The sequence below is a fragment of the Grammomys surdaster genome, unplaced genomic scaffold, assembly GCF_004785775.1.
Source record: "Grammomys surdaster isolate TR1022 unplaced genomic scaffold, NIH_TR_1.0 67, whole genome shotgun sequence".
Classification (NCBI taxonomy): domain Eukaryota; kingdom Metazoa; phylum Chordata; class Mammalia; order Rodentia; family Muridae; genus Grammomys; species Grammomys surdaster.
Window position 1 is genome coordinate 1,410,837 of NW_021604569.1, and position 22,760 is coordinate 1,433,596.

At 36.5% G+C, this 22,760-nt stretch overlaps 1 protein-coding gene across 3 annotated transcripts in view; it reads right to left on the bottom strand.

Annotated features, from left to right (window-relative positions):
* Ccdc88a (coiled-coil domain containing 88A) overlaps positions 1–22,760 on the bottom strand; it is a 130,684-nt gene that overhangs the window by 18,008 nt on the left and 89,916 nt on the right. For all 3 annotated transcript variants that reach the window (XM_028777317.1, XM_028777307.1, XM_028777298.1), the window contains exons 17-22: positions 16,866–17,030; positions 14,017–14,178; positions 11,567–11,844; positions 11,208–11,351; positions 8,170–8,356; positions 4,595–4,740 (exon numbers count right to left, since the gene is read on the bottom strand). In XM_028777317.1, coding sequence (XP_028633150.1) covers positions 4,595–4,740; positions 8,170–8,356; positions 11,208–11,351; positions 11,567–11,844; positions 14,017–14,178; positions 16,866–17,030 — 1,082 coding nt within the window. The remainder of the gene's footprint in view (positions 1–4,594; positions 4,741–8,169; positions 8,357–11,207; positions 11,352–11,566; positions 11,845–14,016; positions 14,179–16,865; positions 17,031–22,760) is intronic.

The window sequence follows — 22,760 nt, forward strand, 5'->3', positions numbered from 1 at the left end:
AAATGTTTTCTTTTATAAGAGTTGCTGTGGTCATGGTGTCTCTTTACAGCAATAAAACCCTAATTAAGACACTTAACTTAGTTATAAAGATTTAGTTCTGATACCCCTCCCTCAATGGATGAATATATTCTATTATTCACATTCTATATTCATTTCATGTTCTTAGTGTATTATTTCATACAGAAACATTATCGATAACAGAACAAGGTCTTTTAAAAAGCTTTCAATGCCAAAAATACTACTTACACAGCAATTAATTAATGATCACTTATAATGAGGAAGGCATGGAGTTTAGATAACAATGAATAGTTAAGGTGCTTTGCTTATAATATAGTAGGGAAAAGAACATATACACATAAGTGACTATTACATACCAAAACAATAATAATAACAACCAAATAAAGTACTATGGAAATATAGCAGGCACCTATAAAAAGGAAATATTTCTATCTTAAACACTCCCCCAAAAAATCTTCTTGAAGACAAAGGCTGTATTAAACTAGGTGTGACAATTCATGCCTACAATCAGAGCACTCAGGAAGTAGAGCAAGAGGATTAACCAGACATTTGAAGCCAGGCTGATGTACATAATGAGTTCTAGGTCAACTAGGGTTACACAATACCTTTGTCTTAAAAAACAAACAAACAAACAAACAAACAAACAAGCAAACAATGGGGGATAGTAGGGAGAAGAAAAAAAGGGCTGTATTACAGGGTTGATGAAATGGTTCAGTATGTAAAAGTAAAGGTTCTTTCTGCCTAGCTTTGAGTCTGTCAATCAAACTTAAGTTTGATTTCTGGAACCAGCATGGTAGAAGAAGAAAAACAACTCATCTAAGTTGTCCTCTGACTTCCAAATACATGCTATAGTGAGTGCATGCCCATACACTAGACACAAAACACAAAATTAAAAAATATGAAAATTAAAAATTTAAAAGGCTATATATTACATAGGATGAAACAGAAAGATGGGAAGTTTAACATCTGAATATAGGCAAAGGGGAGCAGTAAGGGAGCATTAGGTGGTTACTTTCCTCAGCAGGAAATAAGATGCTTTAAGTTCTATTACAAAGTGATATTACGGGCCCAGCAAGACATTATAGCCAACTCCACCACTCAGGAGATAGAGGTGGCAGAGCTGTGAGTTTAAGGCCAACTAGGGCTACACAGTGAGACTCTGTTTCAAACTAAACCAAACAACAACAAAACACTAAAACCTAAAACAGAACAGAATCAACCAAACAAAATCATAAAGTGATATGAAATCTTCGGCAAATGAGATAGGATATATCCTAAAGGTTATGGATAAAGAGAACATTTATGAGACCTGTAGTAGAGTTGGTGGGTGAGGTAGAGTCTACAGAAGATGCTCTATGAATAGATGCTGCTTAAAAGTTACAGAGTTAATGTCTGGACTTGTCACTTATGGAAGTCTGATAGTTGAGAAGCTAATGACTAGACCACAAAGGACCATAGCTCCTAGTACTATTCCCCTTTTATCTGATGAACTGTCATTACAAACCACTAAGTTTAGAAATACTTGTTTGCCAGGCGGTGGTGGCGCATGCCTTTAATCCCAGCGCTTGGGAGGCAGAGGCAGGCAGATTTCTGAGTTTGAGGCCAGCCTGGTCTACAGAGTGAGTTCCAGGACAGCCAAGGCTACACAGAGAAACCCTGTCTCGAAAAAACAAAAACAAAACAAACAAACAAACAAACAAACAAACAAAAAAACCTTGTTTGCTATCACTCTTTCCAGAACCACAAGATAGACATTTAGCTAGAAATGCCTTGACATTTAAGGTGGTTATCTGTAGCTTAAGTTCAATGAGTCAAAATAGAGAATATCTGAAATCTGGAAATGAACTGATGGTCAAAGTTAAGACAAGAAGGCTTTCCTCTGCCCAAGATACAGGAAACTTAAGTATCAAGAATGTTACATGTGTTTGGGATTTCTTAACTTAAAATAGCTTCCTATGGCAGAGTCAAGGAATACATATTCCTTAAAAGACTGAAGATGTAGAACAAATTGGCCAGTTACAAGTGAGATTTCTTTGCAATTCTGCATTTATCTTAAAAGTTCATGTTAACTCTTTGTTCCATGAAATGTCTGTGTATTAATATAGATGTTTCACCACCCTAAATTCAGCAATAATTTAATGCTTTAGAAAAACATTGTAATGCATCCTGCTTTCACAAGCTCTGTCTTGCATCAAGCTCAAAAAGTCATTTTAATCCTTAAAATAACCCTGGGAGCAGCAGATAGCTCTTCTTTATAGATGGAGAAATAAAGTGCCTCGGCATGCACCCTGTGAGCTGAGAACTGAATTAGGAGGCTCAATTTCAACATCTGGGTATTTGTGTTGTATCAGAGAACTTCTTACCTTATTGGGTTAAAGAAAGGGAAAAATTCTGTAAAGGTAAATCATAGCTGGGCCCAAATCTGACTCTTTTTAGATTCTTTCTCTCTGTACAGGTACATCTTATCAATTTTTCTATCATATTCCTCTTGTAATTTGATCTCAGGTCCATTCTATAGCTTGTGCAGTCACCAAAGGTAGACGCTGATGTGGATGCCAGAAAGTGAATGCTGGTAGGAGTCTGGTATACCTGTCTCCTTAGAGGTCTGCAAGAGTCTGACATATTCAGAGGCAGATGCTCACAGCTAACCATTGAACTGATCAAGGGGTTCCCAATGGAGGAGTTAGAGAGAAGACTGAAGGATCTGAAAGGGTTTGCGGGACCCATGAGTAGAGCAACAATACCAACCAACCAGAGCTCCCAGGTTCTAAACCACCAGCCTGGGAGCACATAGGGAGGGACCCATGGCTCCAGCTGTATATGTAGGGGAGGAGGGCCCTGTTGGGCATAGGTGAGAGAGGAGGTCCTTGGTCCCTGAAGGCTGGACGACGAGTGTGGAGAAATTCGAGGGTGGGGAGGTGGGAGTGGGGGGCTAGGTGGCGGCACATCCTCACAGAAGCAGGAGGAGGGGGAATGGGATAGGGGGTTCCTGGGTGGGGGTGGGATGGGTAAGGGGATAACATCTGAAATGTAAATAAAATATCTAATAAAAAAAATTAAAAAAAAAAGAAACTTAGAACCAAAAAAAAAAAAAAAAGAGAACTTTGTCAGTGAGTTCAGCTACCTCTACTATTTCATATAACTTTCCCTGACATCTTGTTAAAAAATTTTGTTGGATAACAAGATTAAATCAATTATAAATGAAAAACAAAGTTTGTAAACTCTCTCTTCATGGCTAAGCTACATCTTTATTGCTTCTGTTTCTTTTACTTGGTTCTACAAAGAATGACTTTTAGGTCCTGTACCATACTAATATCCTTTCACCACATCTCCGTATTTCTGCATTGGTGCTCTCCTGGCCCATTGCATCACCTCAAACCAGTCTCCACAGCAATTCTAAGCCTCAGCTTACTCAAGTCTCATCTTTGAAAAATCCATTCTGCATCTCCCAGACACAGGCAACCTATCATTTACTACATTCTATAGCCCTTCATATATATCTCTCATTACAGGATCATTACACTTAAATATATGCTACATTTCTGACTTTTTGCTTTATATTAGATAGGGGCCTTTTTATTTTTTGAGATAGGGTCTCAAAAAATTCCCATTGTAGCCAACCATGACCTAGGCCTTCTGACCTTTTTGCCTATCACAAAGAATGCTGGGGTGGTATAAGGCAAAGGCTACCATGTCCAGTTTATATGAGATCTCTCTCTTATTCACATTGAACTTGAACTTGTAAATTCTAGGAGTTTTTCCACCCCAGTTTGGCAAATGCTGAGACTATAGGTATGTGTTTTGTTCATAATAAAAATTATTTTAGGGCAGGACCCACATGTTTTCTATTCAGTGTTTTGATTATTAGCAGAATGTTTACACTATAAGAAACTTGAAAATCCTTCTCAAGGCAGCATATCCTCCCTAAAGTTACCTCTTTCATGGCAGACTACTATAGGTCTCATGCTCAGTCCTGAGAAAATCCTGTTCCAGTCCGCTCTTTCCTACTGTGGTAGGGTCCTCAGCCAGCTGAAAACTGGTATCTAGTGATGTGAAGGAGCAAATTTACAAACTAGACCAAAAAAAAAAAAAAAGCCTGATTCCCTCATAAATCAGCATGGTCCTGAGGCTCTCACATGGTGTTGTATAAGTACGTTTTGTGACTTGTAATAGAATCTTGAGAATAGGTCCAAAAGACTGCCCCTGATCTCCCTGAGATCACTACTCACATGAGGAAGAAGTTGCTGTTTCTCAACAGTTTGAGAAGAACAGAAAGTATAAGGATGCTAAATTCCATCTGATTGTGTTGAGCTCCAAATTCATTAACTGGCTTATTACTATAAGATTAAGTAGGTCCTCCCTCCCAAATGGAAATACAAGTTGTACACAGTCCACTGTAGCACCATAAATTTGTCTTGCACACTCAAGTAGAAAGATAATTTTAAGTAAGAAAGTACACACTGAAATAATGATGTGAAAACATTAAGAAAAATGAGCATAGATTTTTTTCTGCCACTAGGTACAGCAGTAACATCAATGCATAAAAATTAAGAATACAAAATTATTTGGTACCTACATGTACTGTCTTTGTTCAACATGAAAGAGATCCTTGCTTTCCATATTTTGCTCCAGCAATGTTCTGTTCTGTAGCATTAGTGTCTGGATCTGATCGAGTAGATGTCGATTTTCTTCCTCTAAATTTCCTTTAAGTTGGCTGAGCAACTGTTTAGATACAAAATTTATTTTTGAAGACAGATTTCCACTTTATACAAATCATCTGAAACATCTAAAACATTATTTATACTTATATACAACATACAGTATTTAAGGAAGACTCACTTGATCAGACACTAAGTGTTTATTTTAGCGATGACACTATGCTAAATTATTGTTGTAAACAAACATGTATCTTAATTCTAATAAATATTAAGTCAAATAAATACAGTTCCAAAATCAGTGTTTTCTATCTTCAGATTTGTTCAAAAGCTATATTCAAATCTTATCTTTTATTTAAATGACTAAGAAATAAATGCTTAACATGTTAGTTAAATTTCAAATCTATTCAATGAAGATAGCTCCTATCCTGCCAATATTGTTCCAGGGATTAAATAACTTAGGTAAAGAACCTGGTTGTAACACTGTAGTCAATAGAGCTCATCCTTCTCCCAAGTAATGTTTTCAAGTAAGCTTAAAAGTGCGTGAATAGTTTGGTTGTGAATAGCTTGATCAAAGAGTGTAAAGTAATTTAATCAATGATCGGCACCGTGGTGATTTGAATAAAAATGCCCCAACAGGCCCATAGGGAGGGGCATTATTAGGAAGTCTGGCCTTGTTGAAGGAAGTATGTCACCAGAGGTATGTCTTGAGGTCTCAGAAGCTCAGCCAGTATGTTGATGGCACTTTCTGCTGCCTGTATACCCAAATGTAGAACTCTTAGCCACCTCTCCAGCACCATGCTGTCTGCATTGTGGCATGATTCCCATCATGTCGATAATGGACTAATCCTCTGAATTGTAAGCCGCCCCCAATTAAATGCTGTGGTCATAATGTCTCTTTACAGCAATAAAACTCTACCAAGGACAGGTACTAATGGTTACTTTAAGCTTTTTGTAAAAGGTCGGCAGTTACTGGAGATACACCAACATGATTTGATACGCCGAAGTTTACAAACTTCAAAGGAATTATTGTTAAAAAATTATCATTTCTTTTAGGGTATATTTATGAGCCTCCACATCAGGATACGACAGATCTAGAATGAAGCCTAAAGATCTGTATTAGAAGCAACAATAACAAACGAGTAACACAAGTCTCTTATAACTATTATGTCCACTCCCTTCTACAGGGGAATAGTTAGTATTTAAAACATTCTTAAAAGGTCCTGGGAAGAATGGTACTTATGAATATATATAAACATGTAGTTACAACAACTGTCAATATTGTATCATGTTTTGTCTATTTACAATTATAAAATTTAAACGTGGTAGACTTGTCAAAAAACTGAACGGATTCATTTTTTTTTTCCTATCTAAAGCTTTGCTTTGTTTTTGAGACAGGGACTCAGGTAGCCCCAGCCCTGGCACTGTGTGTATTTTCACTCATTGGACTTGGACCTGCTAGAAGATGGGAAATTACAAACAACAAAGAAGAAAGAGTGCAGAAGAAGACCACAGACCAAACTGCCCTACAAGTCCCTTATAACTGAAGATTTAGAAGTGAACCCTTGGGCTTCATTTTCCATAGTGTATCAGCATCTTCTTGGCCTAACCACACACTCTTGAGCCAAAAGAAAGTTACTACTCAGTATCACTGAGGTTCCACTGTTATTTATCCTAATGGTGACAAAAGATACATAGTCAGAAAAGAGAAAAAAATTAAGACATAATTCAGTCAATATGTAATATGTTTAGGTAACTATAACTAGTATACATGCCAAGACAGAGAGCATTAACTGTACTTCAGAAACACTTTTGCCCTGACTCTACCTCCCATCCTTTCCTACCAAGGTTACCTCAATCCTATCCTCTTACAATAAATAGGCTAAAGTCTTATCTTCTCCAAATCTTGTTATATGCTTTCACACCTAATTAAGTATTAATATTTGATTCAAATTGTAACAATTGGCTGGCATGCTCTCTAATCTGCTGAGTAGCCTTCCAGATCATCAGTGACATGTGTTATCTTACCAAACTCACTTCAGCTGTCTCATTTCTTAGAACTCCTAGTTCAATTTCTTACCAGTTCTGAGAAATTGTTCTATTTGCCAAAACCAGTATTTCAACCGCAGGCTATCTGAAGGTTCATTTTTGATGACTCTCAGACACAGGGGTTTTCTCTGCTTTTCCAAATCAAGTTAATCTTCCCAGTAGAAATTCTACTTGTTTGCAGTGTATCCTGTGCTCTCTCAGAGCAACCAGTAAACAATCTACAATCTATCATAACCACTGCCCACCCTTGCCCAAAAGGAAAAAGAAGTAAACATTTGAAATTTTTCACATGCAGAAAATCAGGAAGAATGGCTATTTATTTTGAATATATATAAGCGACCATCTCCATGAAACAACTATCAACATTGTACATGTTTGCTAAATTCATATTACATGGCAGATGGAGAGATGGCTCAATAGAGTCCAGGTTTCCTCTTTTTTTTTTTAATTAATTTATTTAATGTATATGAGTACACTGTAGCTGTCTTCAGACACACCAGAAGAGGGCATCAGTTTGCATTACAGATGGTTGTGAGCCACCATGTGGTTGCTGGGAATTGAACTCAGGACCTCTGGAAGAACAGCCAGTGCTCTTAACCGCTGAGCTATCTCTTCAGCCCCCAGCTTTGATTTCTAATACCCAACTTGTGGCTCACAACTATCAGGCAATTTGATGTCTTCTGGCCTCTGCAGGCACCACACATGTAAGACAAAACTCCTATACACATAAAATAATGAATAAAAGAAAAATTGCACTTAATCCTCTTCTTTCTCCACCCTCTTGCAATGATCTTTCTGCTCCAAATCAAGTCAGTGCGAAGGAAAGGAGAAAAGAATAGCAAAGCAGAGAAACCACAAGGCAAGGATGCCTCCTGTAGCCAACTAAACAAGCATTTCCCTTTAATAAAGGTATTTTGATTTTTGGTATGCAATTTTTTTAGTTCTAGAGTCCTAACATATGGCTTTTCTCTTTTTCTTTTTTTTTTTTTTTTTTTACAGTTTTACCTAATTGCTTTGCTTTTTCTTAAGGACTTCATTTAGTATCATGTTCTTTACTCTGTCTTTCTAGAAGAATTCTAACTATATGAATATGTTTAGACTTTTACAAATCATAGCTAGAATAAATGCCCTGACCCTTCTGAGCTCTGCTGGGTATTTAAACATACATGCTTACAAACTAATGTTCTATCCTACTCATTTATAATTTCATGCTACAAGTTCAAAAACAGTTTTCAATAAACAAACACATCTGGACATATAAGTTTAAATGACTAATAACAAAGGAAGACATAAATATGGTTTATCTTAATTTTCAATTGTGTGTGACCAATTCTTTCACATACACCAGTAAGTCTATACCAAGGCTGCCACCGTGATACCAATCATTACTTTTTAGGCATGACTTGACCTAAAGGAAGAAACAATGATTAAATCTGTTGACACTCACCTCACACTGGTTATTTAGCTTGGTAGATGTGATATCTAACTGCTGATATTGCTCCTTTAGCTTTGAAAATTCAGCTTCTAATCTTGTTTGTTCCAATTTAGAATTATTCAGAACACTTTTCAAATTTTTATGGTCCGTTTGTAAAATTTCAGTCTCTTTTAAAAGCTGACTGTATGTATGATTTAACCTACAATTAGAAATCATTAAGAAATATTTAAATAGTTTTCACAATGTGAAAATTCTGTTAATATCACTCAGGCATATTTAGAGAATATACATTTTGTCAGTCTCTAACTGATCAATAATCAATTTTTCTACAAAAATTATATTTAATTAAAAGGGAAAAGAAAAAACAACCAATTAAACTATGATTTCATGGTGTGGTGGTTTGAGTAGGCTTGATCCAGAGTGGCACTATTAGGAGGTGTGGCCTTGTTGGAGTAGGTGTGTCACTGTGGCAGTGGGCTTTGAGACCCTCTTTCTAGCTGCCAGGAAGACAGTCTGCTCCTGGCTTCGTTCTGATGAAGATGTAGAATTCTTAGTTCCTTCTCCAGCTGCCATGCTCCTGCCTTGATAATTGATTGAACCTCTGACCCTGTAAGCCAGCTCCAATTAAATGTTGTCCTTTATAAGAGTTGACTTGGTTATGGTGTCTCTTCACAGCAATGGAAACCCTAACTAAGACACATGGAATTTCACATTCTAAATTAAATATAAACAAAGATCAGATTAAGTGAATCAATCAACCCAGTATTAAGTACTACACCAATGTGCTGACTAAAACTTGAGAAACATGGGCATCAGCCAAATTATACATATGTAGCTTTTGCAGCTGTTGTAAATGATTATTTATGTAATCTCCACTTACCACTTGGTAAAAATCAAACTATAGCTATTCTCTTTCTTCTCACAATTTACTTTCAACACAAGACTTACCTGATCTTCAAGGACAGAGACTGACACATTTTTTTTAAACCAAAGAGAAAATAGGACATGACAGGCCACATGCATTCCCTGTAGCATGCTACTTTCCCCTCACCCCACTAAATTCAAAATATTGACTTTTTTTTAGTTTAGGAGCTGTCATGTCACAGATAGTTGGCTGAATCTGGCCCATTAAACTGGATGTAATCTGCCAAGTTTATCTTATTTTGTTAAATATTAAGAGCCCAGAAAAGGAACACAATAAACAAAACAAACTCTTGTCTAGGTGGTCTTTGTTACAATACCTAATATAGTTCATTCAATTCATTCCTCAAAGAATTCAACTCAACTCACAAAAACTCTAAGCAATCAAATCTTTTTAAAAAATCAAGAACAGTGAAAAAAAGGAAAACCCCTCACATATTTGGCAAAAGTACTACCAATAGGTAAAAGTCCATGAACAAAAGCATCATCACTCACACAGCTACCTCTATCAACACCTATGACAGGTAACAAAACCTCTCAGTGATTACTTCCCAAGGAATGGGTATCAGAGAGAGACAGTGAATGGAGGCTACTGGTTTATCACAAACGCTAAAATGAGTCAGTGAGATGGCTGTCAGTAAAGGCAGCCAACCAATGACCTGGTTTTGACTTGAGAGATCTTGCTTCAGTAAGTGAGATGGAAGAGTATTAAAGTACGGTTTTCAATATCAATCTTGGATCTCCACATGCACTCTCACATATGTGTCTCACTCATATAAACATGCACATCACATGTACATACAACACACACACACACACACACACACACACAAATGAAAAAAAATGATGAAGTGCAGGATAAGGTATTCCATGTCAACCTCTTACTTCCATGCTCACATACATTCACACACAAACACGTAAATGCCTGTATCTCCACATACACACCCAAACCAAAAACCTTCTAAAACACAAGTGTTAAAATAAGTTCTCTTTGCCGGGTGGTGGTGGCGCACACCTTTAACCCCAGCACTTGGGAGGCAGAGGCAGGTGGTTTTCTGAGTTCAAGGCCAGCCTGCTCTACAGAGTGAGTTCCAGGACAGCCAGGGCTACACAGAGAAACCCTGTCTCGAAAAACCAAAAAAAAAAAGTTCTCTATTTTTAAAAATACTGTCCTTTAAAACAAGCATGCCAAATTAATGTAGTGAACAGAAGAAGCCAGACAACATAGTCTACCAAGGTATTATCTGTGATTAAAAGTGATTAAAGTGTAAATAGCTCTTGCTTTTTATTTTAGTAAGTTTTACTTACTGAAGCTTTTCCTTGTCATAGGAAACAGACATTAATAAATAAATGCTGGGCAAGAAAAGACCAGAGACACAGAAAACACTTTACTTGAGATCACTCATTCTAAACTTGGGACATTATTTTGGTTAAACTCTTTGTTACTGGATTTCTTCTTCATTTTGGACAAGCTGTTCGTCTTGAGACTCCATAGAAACGTACAGTTTGATGCCTGGGAAGCCCAACTGAAGTCCATGAACTATTCCAGCTATTTTTAAAATGCCAGCAACAGTCAGCTACAAGATGAGACCTTTATAGTAAATATTTTCTCCAAAGTTCGGTATATAATAAACTAACCCCTCCTCCTTTCTGTTGTACAACTTGTCACAATACTGTCTTCAAGTGCTTGCACTGTCCATGCAGCATCCTCTCCATAAACCACAGTCACTTTTAGCATTGTATTGTGCTAACTGAGTTCAACGTCTTCAGAACACAGTCTCTAGCTATAATAACTTTAAAAAACTAAATTCAAAACTGCAGAGTATCAAGATGAAGATGGCTCTAGTGATTTAGGGCCTTTTAGAAAAGAAAAAGGCAAGATAATTAAAAAGTTGAGTTGTGTACATGTGCACCTGCACACACAAACATGCACACAAACATGTACACTGGGCTAAGATGGTCCAGTCTGCTCCTAGAGAACAAAACAGCATAAGAATAATCCCCTGGTAAGTCTAAATTGTAGATGCTATTAAACACACACACACACACACACACACACACACACACCCTCTCTCCCTCCCTCTAGAGACAAGACATGAAAAGTAAAATACATAACTACGCATCATTACCTATCATTTTCACCACAAAGCTTCTTGTACTCTGCAGCAACCGTTTCGTGGTTTTTGCTTTCAAGCAGCATTTTTTCCTGTTCCATTTTGATCATTTTTTCCAAATCTTCCAATTGTCCCTTCTGTTTTAATAACTGATTGTAACTGGGAGGGGAAGGAGTTAGGTATTTGGTTTATAACAGTTCTAATAAAGACAAGTTTTAGAAAAGAAAGAAATGAATAATTTCTTAAGAAACATCACATGTAAATTTATATAAATTCCTTCCATAAATTATCTCTTAGATGGGTCTAATATATAAAATTTATTATTCTACCCAAAGAAAATTTGTTTTAAATTAACACAGTAAGATAAAAGTTACCGGTCTTCAAGGTCTTTATGTTCCACTTCAAGATTTTTGTGGGCGGACTTTAGAGTGCCATGTTTAGAGATCAGAGATTCGTACTCTGAAGCTTGCCGTTCATGAAGAAGTTCTAGCTTTTCATGATCTTTTATCAGAGCATCATAGAGAGATTTCAGGTCTTCTCGTTCTTTCATTATAGATTCATTTTCGTTTTCTAAGGAAGACTGCTGGATTAGAAGCTGTGCATTCTGGTTCATAAGTGAAGTACTTTGTGAATTTAGGGTAGAATTTTCAACCTGTAAGAATGTGTCTATTACTAAGAGGCTCAGGAAAAAGTTGCCAGAGATAGTGGTGTATACCTTTAATCCCAGCATTTAAAAAGAAGAGGCAGGCATATATCTAGGAGTTCAAATTACACAGTGAGCTCATGAGGGTGAGAACAAGACAGAGTTCACGTCTGTGGTGCCACAAATGTAGAAGCCAGAGGACAACTGCAGGATTCACTTCTGTGCTTGTACTATACAGACTGCAAGGACTGCATTCTAGTCACCAGGCTTAGCAGCAAGCATCCTTGACTGCTGACTGGCATCTTGCTAGCCCTATTTTATTATTATTATTTTTAAACAGGGTTTCTTCCTAGTCTAGAACTTACCATTAGGCAAGGCATAAGTGAGCTACAGGGATTCACCTGTATGCTTCTCAGTGCTGGAATCACAGGCATTTGCCACCATGACTGGCTTCTTCTGTAACCTGATTGAACTCAGGTCCTTCTGCTTGTTACCGACTGAACTAGGTATCTCTCCAATTCATGTGTTGTTCTTTTTACAAGAAGTTATAATGTTAACTTGAATAAGCTCTAATTAAATCACTGCAGATCTATTCATAATAAAATAATTGGATTTTAGCTTCCCAAAGAATTAAGGTTACCTGTTAACTATTTTTAGACCTGAAAAACTATTTTTGGAAGATCTCTCTGGAGTCTAAATTAGCATTTACTTTGCCACTTGGAAAAAAAAACTTTAAAAGGAGAAACCAGTTTCTTCTCTTCTACCTAGATTGTTTTGTGTGAACTGGCACTGGCATTGCTAAGTTGAAGATGGATGCTTCGGATTGCATCAAATGATTTCAGCAAAACCTAAAGGCAAAATTTCTATGTTGTATGTAGCAGGATAATTTCCTGCTACTGCTACATTGTATGCACAGTGGAGCTTGATGATCCCATAGTAGAAGAGGAGGTAGAGCTGGGAGAAGGAAAGAGGAAGGGGAGGGGAGGAAGGAGGCTAGCAGCCATGGAGAACCACGGATGGGTCGAAAGCTGTCCTGGGTAACAATTTCTACCAAAAGGTTAGACTGGGTAACAGCTCTAGTTGTGTGGGCATCTTGTTGATCGGGCATTTCTAAATATATAAATCCTTTAGATAATCACTAACTTTAAGAGTCTCATTTCTACCAGGTACTGCGAGGATGGCAGACATTGTCTGGGGTTCAGCCGAGCTTTGTGGATCCTGTGTAGTGGATTGGCAGAGCCATCCCCTATGCTGGTGTCTCGTGGGTGCCTGGGCCTGCGCATCTAACTAGCCAGAGCCCCAGTCAGAGCTGAGGAGCAGCGAGAACATGGTGACTGCCCGGGAATATCACCACTACAGCTGTATGCATTTCTTTCTCTCTTTCTTTTTAAAATTTAATTAATTTATTTTTTTTAATATTCCACTCACTGCCCCCTTCCTGGTCAGCCTTTTCCATTATCCTTCCCCCAAATCTCCCTTTCCCTTCTCTGAGCGGGTGTCCTTCCCTCAGATATCCTCCCATCCTGGCACTTCAAGTCTCTGCAAGACTAAGCTTCCTCTCCCACTGAGGCCAGACAAGGCAGCCCAGCTAGAAGAATGTACCCCACATACAGGCAACAGCTTTTAGGATAGGCCCCACTCCAGTTGTTTAAGACTCACATGAAGACCAAGCATATACATTTCAATAATTAAACTTCTAAGAATGTTTTAAGAATGAAATAAGAAATATTGTGTTATAGTTATACTCTAAAACAAGGGGTCAACTTGTTGAAAGGATAAAAAGATAAATATAAGATCTTCACTTATACTGGAGTGAATTTAATAATTTATATAGGCTTTGACATTTAAAAAATGTTCACAATAAGAGTGTGGCATTGAGCCGGGCGGTGGTGGCGCATGCCTTTAACCCCAGCACTTGTGAGGCAGAGGCAGAGGCAGGCGGATTTCTGAGTTCGAGGCCAGCCTGGTCTACAGGGTGAGTTCCAGGACAGCCAGGGCTATACGGAGAAACCCTGTATCAAAAAAAAAAAAAAAAAGAGTGTGGCATAGAAGCAAATGAAAATATTTCAATCTATCTTCCATTATTAAATTCTGAGGAACTAAGGAACAATGTTTACATGTCTAGCCTCCCTTACTGTAACAGTATATAATTAAGAATATAATTAAAATGTTTGGTACAACCTGAAGCTTGGCATTCTGTGTCTGAAGAGTGGTATTCTGCTCCTGTAACGACACTGTTTGCCTCTGCAGTGCAAGAATCTGAGCCTGCAGGTTATTATTTTGTGTTTCAAGTTGCTTCAGCTGAGTTTTCAGTGCTTGCTTCTCTGCTTGCAGCGTAGCATTCTTAAAACAAGAAAAAAAAAAAACCACACTTATTAAAAATAAACATCAGATATTTTCTTTAACAGATAATGGTATTTAATAAAATGATCTTAAACAATTTAAAAAAAGAAAGTCTTTCCCCCTCAAACACAAGTTGCAAATATTTAATACATTATAAAAGACTACAATACTACTATAACCTTAAAATATTATTGTGCCTGTGTTCTGTCTGCTTTATAATGTCCTGAAATAAAACACTTTCTTTGCTGAGGGTGCAGGTTAGTGGTAGAATGCTTTCCTAGGTTGTATCAACTAAAAAGGTGGACCTTTTCAATGTATACATAGGTGAATGGTGATTCTGGGTACAGGAGGAAAAATATGTACTTTCAAAACAATATGTACTTTCATAAACCATATGGAAGAGAAGAAAAATTACACCAATAATTTTAGACATCTATTAGAAAACACAGTCCATAAGAGACCTAACAGATATTATATTTTGTTTTGTTTTTTGTTTTTTTGTTTTTTCGAGACAGGGTTTCTCTGTGTAGCCCTGGCTGTCCTGGAACTCACTCTGTAGACCAGGCTGGCCTCAAACTCAGAAATCCGTCTGCCTCTGCCTCCCAAGTGCTGAGATTAAAGGTGTGCGCCACCACTGCCTGGGCTGTTGTTTGTTTTTTTGCTTTTGTTTTTCATGGTATAAAACTAAGACTCTATTTCAACTATAAATGGGTGAATTGCAACATTAGTCATGGGCATTAAAATGTGAGGCATGAATTTTACATATTTAAGATTAATTACTTATAACTTAAATTTCATAAAATCTAAATCTGTACTAAAAAGCATAACTAAAAAATATAAATAAAACTTCAATATACAAATAAACTCTAATTAGGGGTCATACTTTCTATGTAGTACTGACTAAATAGAAAAACGATACAAATGAATCACAATTTTTTTTGTATCTTTAATAGACAAAGATACCTTTATTTTTATATTATATAAAATACACATCAATGTATAAAACAGGGATTATGATTTGACCCCATAAAAATCAAAGCTGAGAAAGTAAGCTGTACAAACAGCGTAAAGCATCAGAAACTGAGGAGGAAGAGGAGGAAGGACTGTGAATTTCAAGTCAGTTTGAGCCACAAGTGGAGAACTTGTCTCAAACAACCACCAACATAGCAACTAGTGAACACACATAGAAGATAGAAATTAATACTGTGTTCTTTTTAAAAATCATCTGCTGAAAGGATGAAAAAACTTGGAATACTGCCTTGTTCAAACATGTGCGCGTTTGCACGCGCACACACACACACACACACACACACACCTGCAGTTTTGATACAGGGTATCATATAGTCCAGACTTGGTCTTGAACTTACCATGTAGCCAAGCCATTCAGATACACTGTAATGGTTAAAACTGAATGTCAAGTTGACAGGATCTAGGCTGTCTATGAGATAAAACATTGGGCATGTCCATGAGGGAATTGTAGGATGGGTTAACTGATGTGTACAGAATCATGACATGGACAGGGTAGACTGAATAAAGATGAGAAGGTGTGCTGGGAAACACTATTTCTGTGCTTTCTGACTTGAAGATGCAATATGAGCAGTGCCTAAGGCTCCTTTGTCCTGAGTTCCCTGCCTTAACTGACTGTATCCTTGAACTGTGAACCTATCTTTCTTTCCCTTGTAAGTTGCTTCTGACAGATGTCTTTGTAACTAACGAAGAATATTGTTATGAAGAACTGAAACTGTTGTGATAATCTGGCCATATAGTCCTCAGGCCTTTGGAATTAGAATCCAAGAACATTATGGAAGAGTCTGGAACTTTGAAAAGTGCTAGGATGACATAAGCAAAGGCCAATCTGGTTAGATTTAGGAAGAACAAAGGCCCTGAGTGGGGAGGGGGATGGAGAACTAGGATAGAGATCATTTGCATTGTATTGTGGTACACAACATGGTTATATTCCGCCCATGTACTCAGACACTGAACTTAAAAGTCATGGACTAATTGCTTTGTTGTAGGAAATCTTACAAGATAGCAATCACACTGTGTCATGGTTACTGCTCACTGATTTTATTCTGTCTACAGTGAGGAAGAAAAATAAGCAGAACAAAAAGATACAAAAAAGGGGCTGACGATAAGGAGAGGGTGTAAAGTTATAATCAAGACCATATCTGACACGGCAGCTATAATTATTAAAGAGATTGGCACCATTAAAAGAAGCCTTGTACTCTTTAATGGGACATCAAAGGTGACCCGAGTACTAGACTCTACTCATCAGACTCCATTTTGTGAAAACTGGTAATGATCTCAAAGGAGAGAGCTTAACCTGTGAATACTACTGAAGGGGTTCCCTGGTAAAAAACAACAAAGGAAGAAGTCTTTCCCCCAGTCAGCCTGGAAGGTACACAAAGGCTAAGTGTAATCCTATGGGTTACACCTTAAGCTGGCACAAGAACTTGACAGTACGTCCACATGATACTGGTTTTGCAGACATGATGGGTGGGAGTGCTGATTAAGTTTGTGACTGACTTATAAGAAAGTAAGGAGCAGAGCATACTAAATCTAGATCTGTCTTTTTTATGTGATAAACTAGACAAGAGAGTATAAAATAAAATTATCAAAGATAAATATAACCAACAGTTCTTTATTTTTGAAGAATTTTGTTCCTACTAAATTTTTTTAATACTTACATTTCTTTCTACTTCAATTAACCTGTCTTTAACTTTCAGGAGCTCTCTAGTCGCTTCTTGACTTTCTCGACCCCACTTGTCGTCTTCCCCGGAGACTGGAAGGGAGCTCTGCACCATCCTTTCCTCATCTTGTCTCTGTCTGAGAGCTTCATAATTTTTTTTCACCTAAAATTGTTTAAGATATTTTAATGGAAAGAAAACAAATCACCTATATTTCTCTATTTCTCAGTTTCTTTGGGTCTGTACTAGCCCAGTGAATATGATAGACACTGTATTTAAAATGGGATAAATGTGTGATTACCATTAATGTGATCAAAAGCTCTTTGAAATGCAAATTTGGGAGCTGGAGAGAAAGTTCAGAATGCTTCGCTGTTGTTTGTAATAAAAATGGACCTAAGCAGCCTTTTAAGGAATTTGAACAGATTCTTGAGTTATATGCATATAGAGAAACATTATGCCAAATCCCATTCATATGAACAATTAATGCCTACTAATAAAATATGATCAAGGATAAACTATAAAAGATAAAGTAAACAGCAACAACAACAAAGAAGAAAATGGTTTTCAATAAAGATTAACCAGACACTGATGTACTACTTAATATTAACAACTAGTTTTAGAGCAACTTTGAACCTATTTAGAAATTCCTATATAATGAGCAAATATTATATAGGCAAATATAATTATATAGCAAATATTATATAAATATTTGGCACATGTCAGTATTAGCTTTAAAAGATTCCTTAACTAAAGTTGAGTATCTTTAGGAATCTTACTTTCTAAGAATAATGTATTACCTAGAATTACTTATGTTAATAAAATATGACTTATTCATTTAGCTCATGATTTGCATACATCATTAGTGTAATTTATATTGTAATGATTAATTCAAGGATATTTCTTCTACAGGAAGTTTTTAGTTCTGAGTTGATTTTTTTGTTTATTGTTTTGAGACGTCTCACGTACCCCCAGACTACCCTTTAACTTCTTAGTCAAGAAAAACCTTTCCACGGCCTGTTAAGTGCTAAGACTACTCAGTTACCACCCTGGGCCTCAAACTGACTTAAAGTAGGTTGCAGTAACACCAGAAAAGACTGACTAATAGATAGACTTGAACTGCTACTAATATGAAAAACTTGATCATTTTCTAACATCAAAACTGCCAAATTTAACACCTCCTCTGTATTCAGATAATTTTTAGATTTTAAGATTAAAAAAAAAATCTGTGGATGAGTATTTTGCCTCATGAAGGTATGTGTACCATGTGTGTGGAGTGCCTGCCGAAGACAGAAGCGGGTATAGGATTCCTGGAACTGGAATTATGAACAGTTGTGAGTCACCATGTGGATACTGGGAATTGAATCAAGGGTCTCTGGAAGAGCATCCAGTGTTCTTAATTACCAAGCCATTTCCTTAGCCCCCAAATATATATTTTTACGTGTGTGTGTGTGTGTGTGTGTGTGTGTGTCCCTGAGCATTTGAGTATAGGTACCTGAAAAGGCCAGAGACTTCAGATCACCTGGAGCTGAAGTTATAAGTGGTTGTGATCCACTTTATGTGGGTGTTGGGAACCAAACTCAGAGCCTCTGGACAAACAGTATAAACTCTGAACCATTTAACTGTTCATTTCTCTTGTCCCTCTGTAATTTAAACTCCATTTTTATACTTATCTTGACTTTCTAGTTTACTTTAGATATTTGTAGTATATTTAAAAAATTAACACTATAGTATATATTAATGGTAGAAATGATTAAAATAGTTTGTGTAAAAAACTTAAGAGAGCCTTTAGTTCAGCAGTAAATTAGCATTGCCACTAGTGAGTTACAAAATGGCAAGAACAAAAGGCAAAAGAAAAAAAAAAGCCAAGTTGTGCTCTAATAGTGTTTTGGGACACACTTCTATCTTTTCATACAGTCTTTTTACTATGCTCACAAAGACTCTGGTTACATGCAGTACTAAGAGAACTGACACGAGAGAATGTTAGGTCTGGCATGTACTATTCTGTGTTTGTTTGGCAAGAAGAGTTCAACTATGTTTGATAACAAGAGTGGAAAATGATAATCCAAAATAGGAGAGCTGGAAATAAAATTCAAGGCTTCTGATTTATAGTTTCTTCAAGTATACCTTTAGATTACATATTACTAATAAAAATCCTCATATTCTCACAGGAAATGAATAAAGTTTGAGTCAGAATAGTCACTACAACACAGCAATGTAAAGTCAATTTAAAATTTAAAATCCACTAAGTTAAGTTTTTGACTGTGGGATGGCAACACCATCCTTCCACTTGATGCTTTGTCTATCTACTGGAGGTGGTGGTGGACTCTACAAATTCCCTCTCCTCACTGTTGAGCATTTCATCTAAGGTCCCTCCCTTTGAGTCCTGGGCCTCTACCACTTCCCAGGTCTCTGGTATATTCTGGAAGGTCTCGCCACTTCCTATCTCCCAAGGTTACCTGTTTCCATTCTTTCTGCTGTCCCTCAGGGCTTCACTCCTGTCCCCCTAACTCCCAATGGACAGAAGCCGGGGACCCATATGATTGAATTAGGAAAAGGCAGGAAGAAGCTGAGGAGGAGGATGACCAGCAGTCTCAACTAACCTGGACCCCCAGACCTCTCAGACACAGAGCCACCAACCAGGTAAAATACAGTAATTTTATTGTAAATTCAGATCTTTAGTGATTGTAAAAGATAATGTAATCTTTCAGAATGGAAGTATAGTCTATATATAGTTACTAGTGCACTGGTTAGAAGAGATTTTTGATCTATATTTTTTAGAAAAAAATCTAATATGATAAGTTATATAATAATATAACTTATAAATAACCATATAACTTATCAATATGATCAGAGAATTTCTATTACTCTGGAAGGATTACTGCTTACAAGATATCATTGTTTTGCTTTTTTTCACTAAAATTTAGTTTTGCAGGCTCTAAAACTTCATATAAATGAAATTACACAATATAACTTTTTAAAAATTTATTTATTTTATTTATGAGTACACCGTAGCTGTCTTCAGACACACCAGAAGAGGGCATCAGTTTGCATTACAGATGGTTGTGAGCCACCATGTGGTTGCTGGGATTTGAACTCAGGACCTCTGGAAGAGCAGTCTGTGCTCTTAACCTCTGAGCCACCTCTCCAGCCCCCCAATATAATCTCTTTATGTTACATTTTTCTGAGTATATTTTTACTAAAACATTAAATGAATCAGTAATTTTTCTACTTTTGAACTATCTTTTAGCATATGGATGTATCAAAATTTCCTTATTCAATTACCAGCTGAGGATCCCTGGGCTATTTCTAATTTTTAGTCTTTTTTTGTGTGCAGATTTTAATTTTTATTAATGATTTTAATTAAAATGATATGTGTAAAGATGTTTGTGTACATGTGTGCACATGCCTTTGGAGACCAGAGGTATATTCCTCAAGTGCTCTCTCTTTAAAAACATGGGGCTAGAGAAATGGCTCAGTAATTAAGAGTAGCTTGCTGTTCTTTCAGAGGATCCAAGATCACTACCCATCACCCAGGATGAGTCACTAACAACCAAATGCCTGTAATTCCAGTTCCAGGGGTTTCAACACCCTCTTCTGGTCTCCTCAGGCATCAGTTAAGGCAAACCCCCTCTACTGACACCCATACACAAGCATACAGTTAAATTTAAAAAGTAATTAAAAAGAATCACACAACATGATTAAGTTGGTTTCATTCCAGGGATGTGTGAATAGTTTGGCATATACAAGTCAAACAAATAAATCAAGTAATGCACCACCCAAACACACTGAGACACAACTTACTGCATCCCCTCAATAGATTCAGAAAAGTTTAACATGTCATGATAAAAGCCCTGGAGAAATTAGGATACAAACACATACCTCAACATAACATATGCTATTTGCAACAAACCTATAACCAACACTCTACTACCCAGGGAGAAACTGACCCTGTTCCCTCTAGCCCAGGAATGGAGTGAGACTGTCTTTCCACTGTTACACATCTAGACTTGATGTCTTTTTTTTTTTTTTGGTTCTTCAAGACAGGGTTTCTCTTTATAGCCCGGCTGTCCTGGAACTTACTCTGTAGACCAGGCTGGCCGCGAACTCAGAAGTCCGCCTGTCTCTGCCTCCTTTAATCTGCTGGGATTAAAGACATGCGCCACCACCGCCCGGCTAGACTTGATGTCTTACTACAGCAGTCAGGCAAGGTAAAGTAATAGAAACGAACAAACAGAAAAACAAGTCATACTATCTGTATTTTTGGTAATATGATTCTATCCGCAAAAGACCTTACAGGTTCAATCAAAAACACTTCGACAAAACTGAAACTTTTATTGAAGTAGCCAGATATAAAAATCATCATCTAAAAATCAGTAGTTTTTCTGTATACTCATGATGAACCTACTGAGAAACTAGGAAAACATTCTCATTTACAATAGCTCAAAGAAAAAGAGGGGAATAAAACTAAGAAGGTAAAGACCTTTATAAAGAAACCTTTACATAAGAGGCAAGATGAGGATTCTAACAGATGAAAAGACCTCCCATATTCACAGCTTATCAAAATCAGTATTTTGAAAATGGCTACAGTATAACAAAAATTTTGGAATCAGCAAATTATTTTATTTACTAATCTAATTTGAATTATGTCTGGGATTATATTGAATTAACAGATTCATTTGTGAGCTGCTTGTTTGTTTATTTTAGTACTGGCGATCGAATCTAGGCTTTGTGCATACCTGGACAAGTGTTAAACTACTGAATTATATCCAAACCTGAGATCTGTCATATTAACAATATAAAACATTTCAGTTGATGATATGATATTCCTTTTCATTTACTAAGTAAGAAATTCTATTTCATTAATGCAGTTCTTTAAAGTACTTTATGGTATTTTACAGTATTATAAATGGTATTTTTCTTTTAAACTAATTTTTCATTGTTAATATATACAAATATGACTTTTATATACTGATCTATAACCTATTACACTTGATAAAACAAACTTTATAAAGTTTTCTATAAATTCTTTAGAATTTCTGCCAAAACAATCATGTCAGAAGTCAGTAAAAATATCTGTATTTTATATTTTCCAATCTGTATTTCTGGGGCTGAAGAAATGGCTCTGTGGTTAAGAGCACTGGCTGCTCTTCTTCTATGTGAAATTCATATGAAATCCTTTATAACTGTGAACAGGTCATTCTCCATGTCACTGTATCAATACTGACATAGTTTGAAGCTGTTGTCAGACACAAGAACATTTAATCTTCCTTTATCATGAAGCTAGAATGATAAGTCATTGCTATAAAATTATTTAATTGCAATCTTTTGATTAGTGTTACAATAGTACATTGTATATATAGTAATGCCAACTTCCTTGAAGGTGGCATTTCAGTAGATGTTGCTTTTCCATTGAATATAGTCATCTCTACTTTAGAATGAGAATGTTTAGATTTTCTTTTTTTACTAAATATAACTATTTACATGATTTGGTTTAAAATGTCCCTTTTACTATTTATTTTCTATTTGTCTAATATGTCCTCTGTTCTGTTTTTCTGCCTTCCTTTGGATGGTTTAAATTCTCTTTTATACTTCTATGTCACAGCTTAGCCTTTATATTATTCATTTCTAATTTTCAGAATCTATTTTCAAATTATATGCATCTTTGAAGATACAGTATTCAAAATGTAGAAAAGTACAGTTCCATTTGAATTCATGTATAAAGGAGTAAGCCAGTTTATAGAAGTTATGTAAAGTGGCTGAATTTAAAGACAACGATGGAATTTAGTATCTCTAATATTTAGATTTAAACCACACTAACTAACCCATGCTCAAACCTGCTTATTTTTCTGGTTGAATAGCTTCATGAAGGTATCATTATTACTCACATTGTCTAAC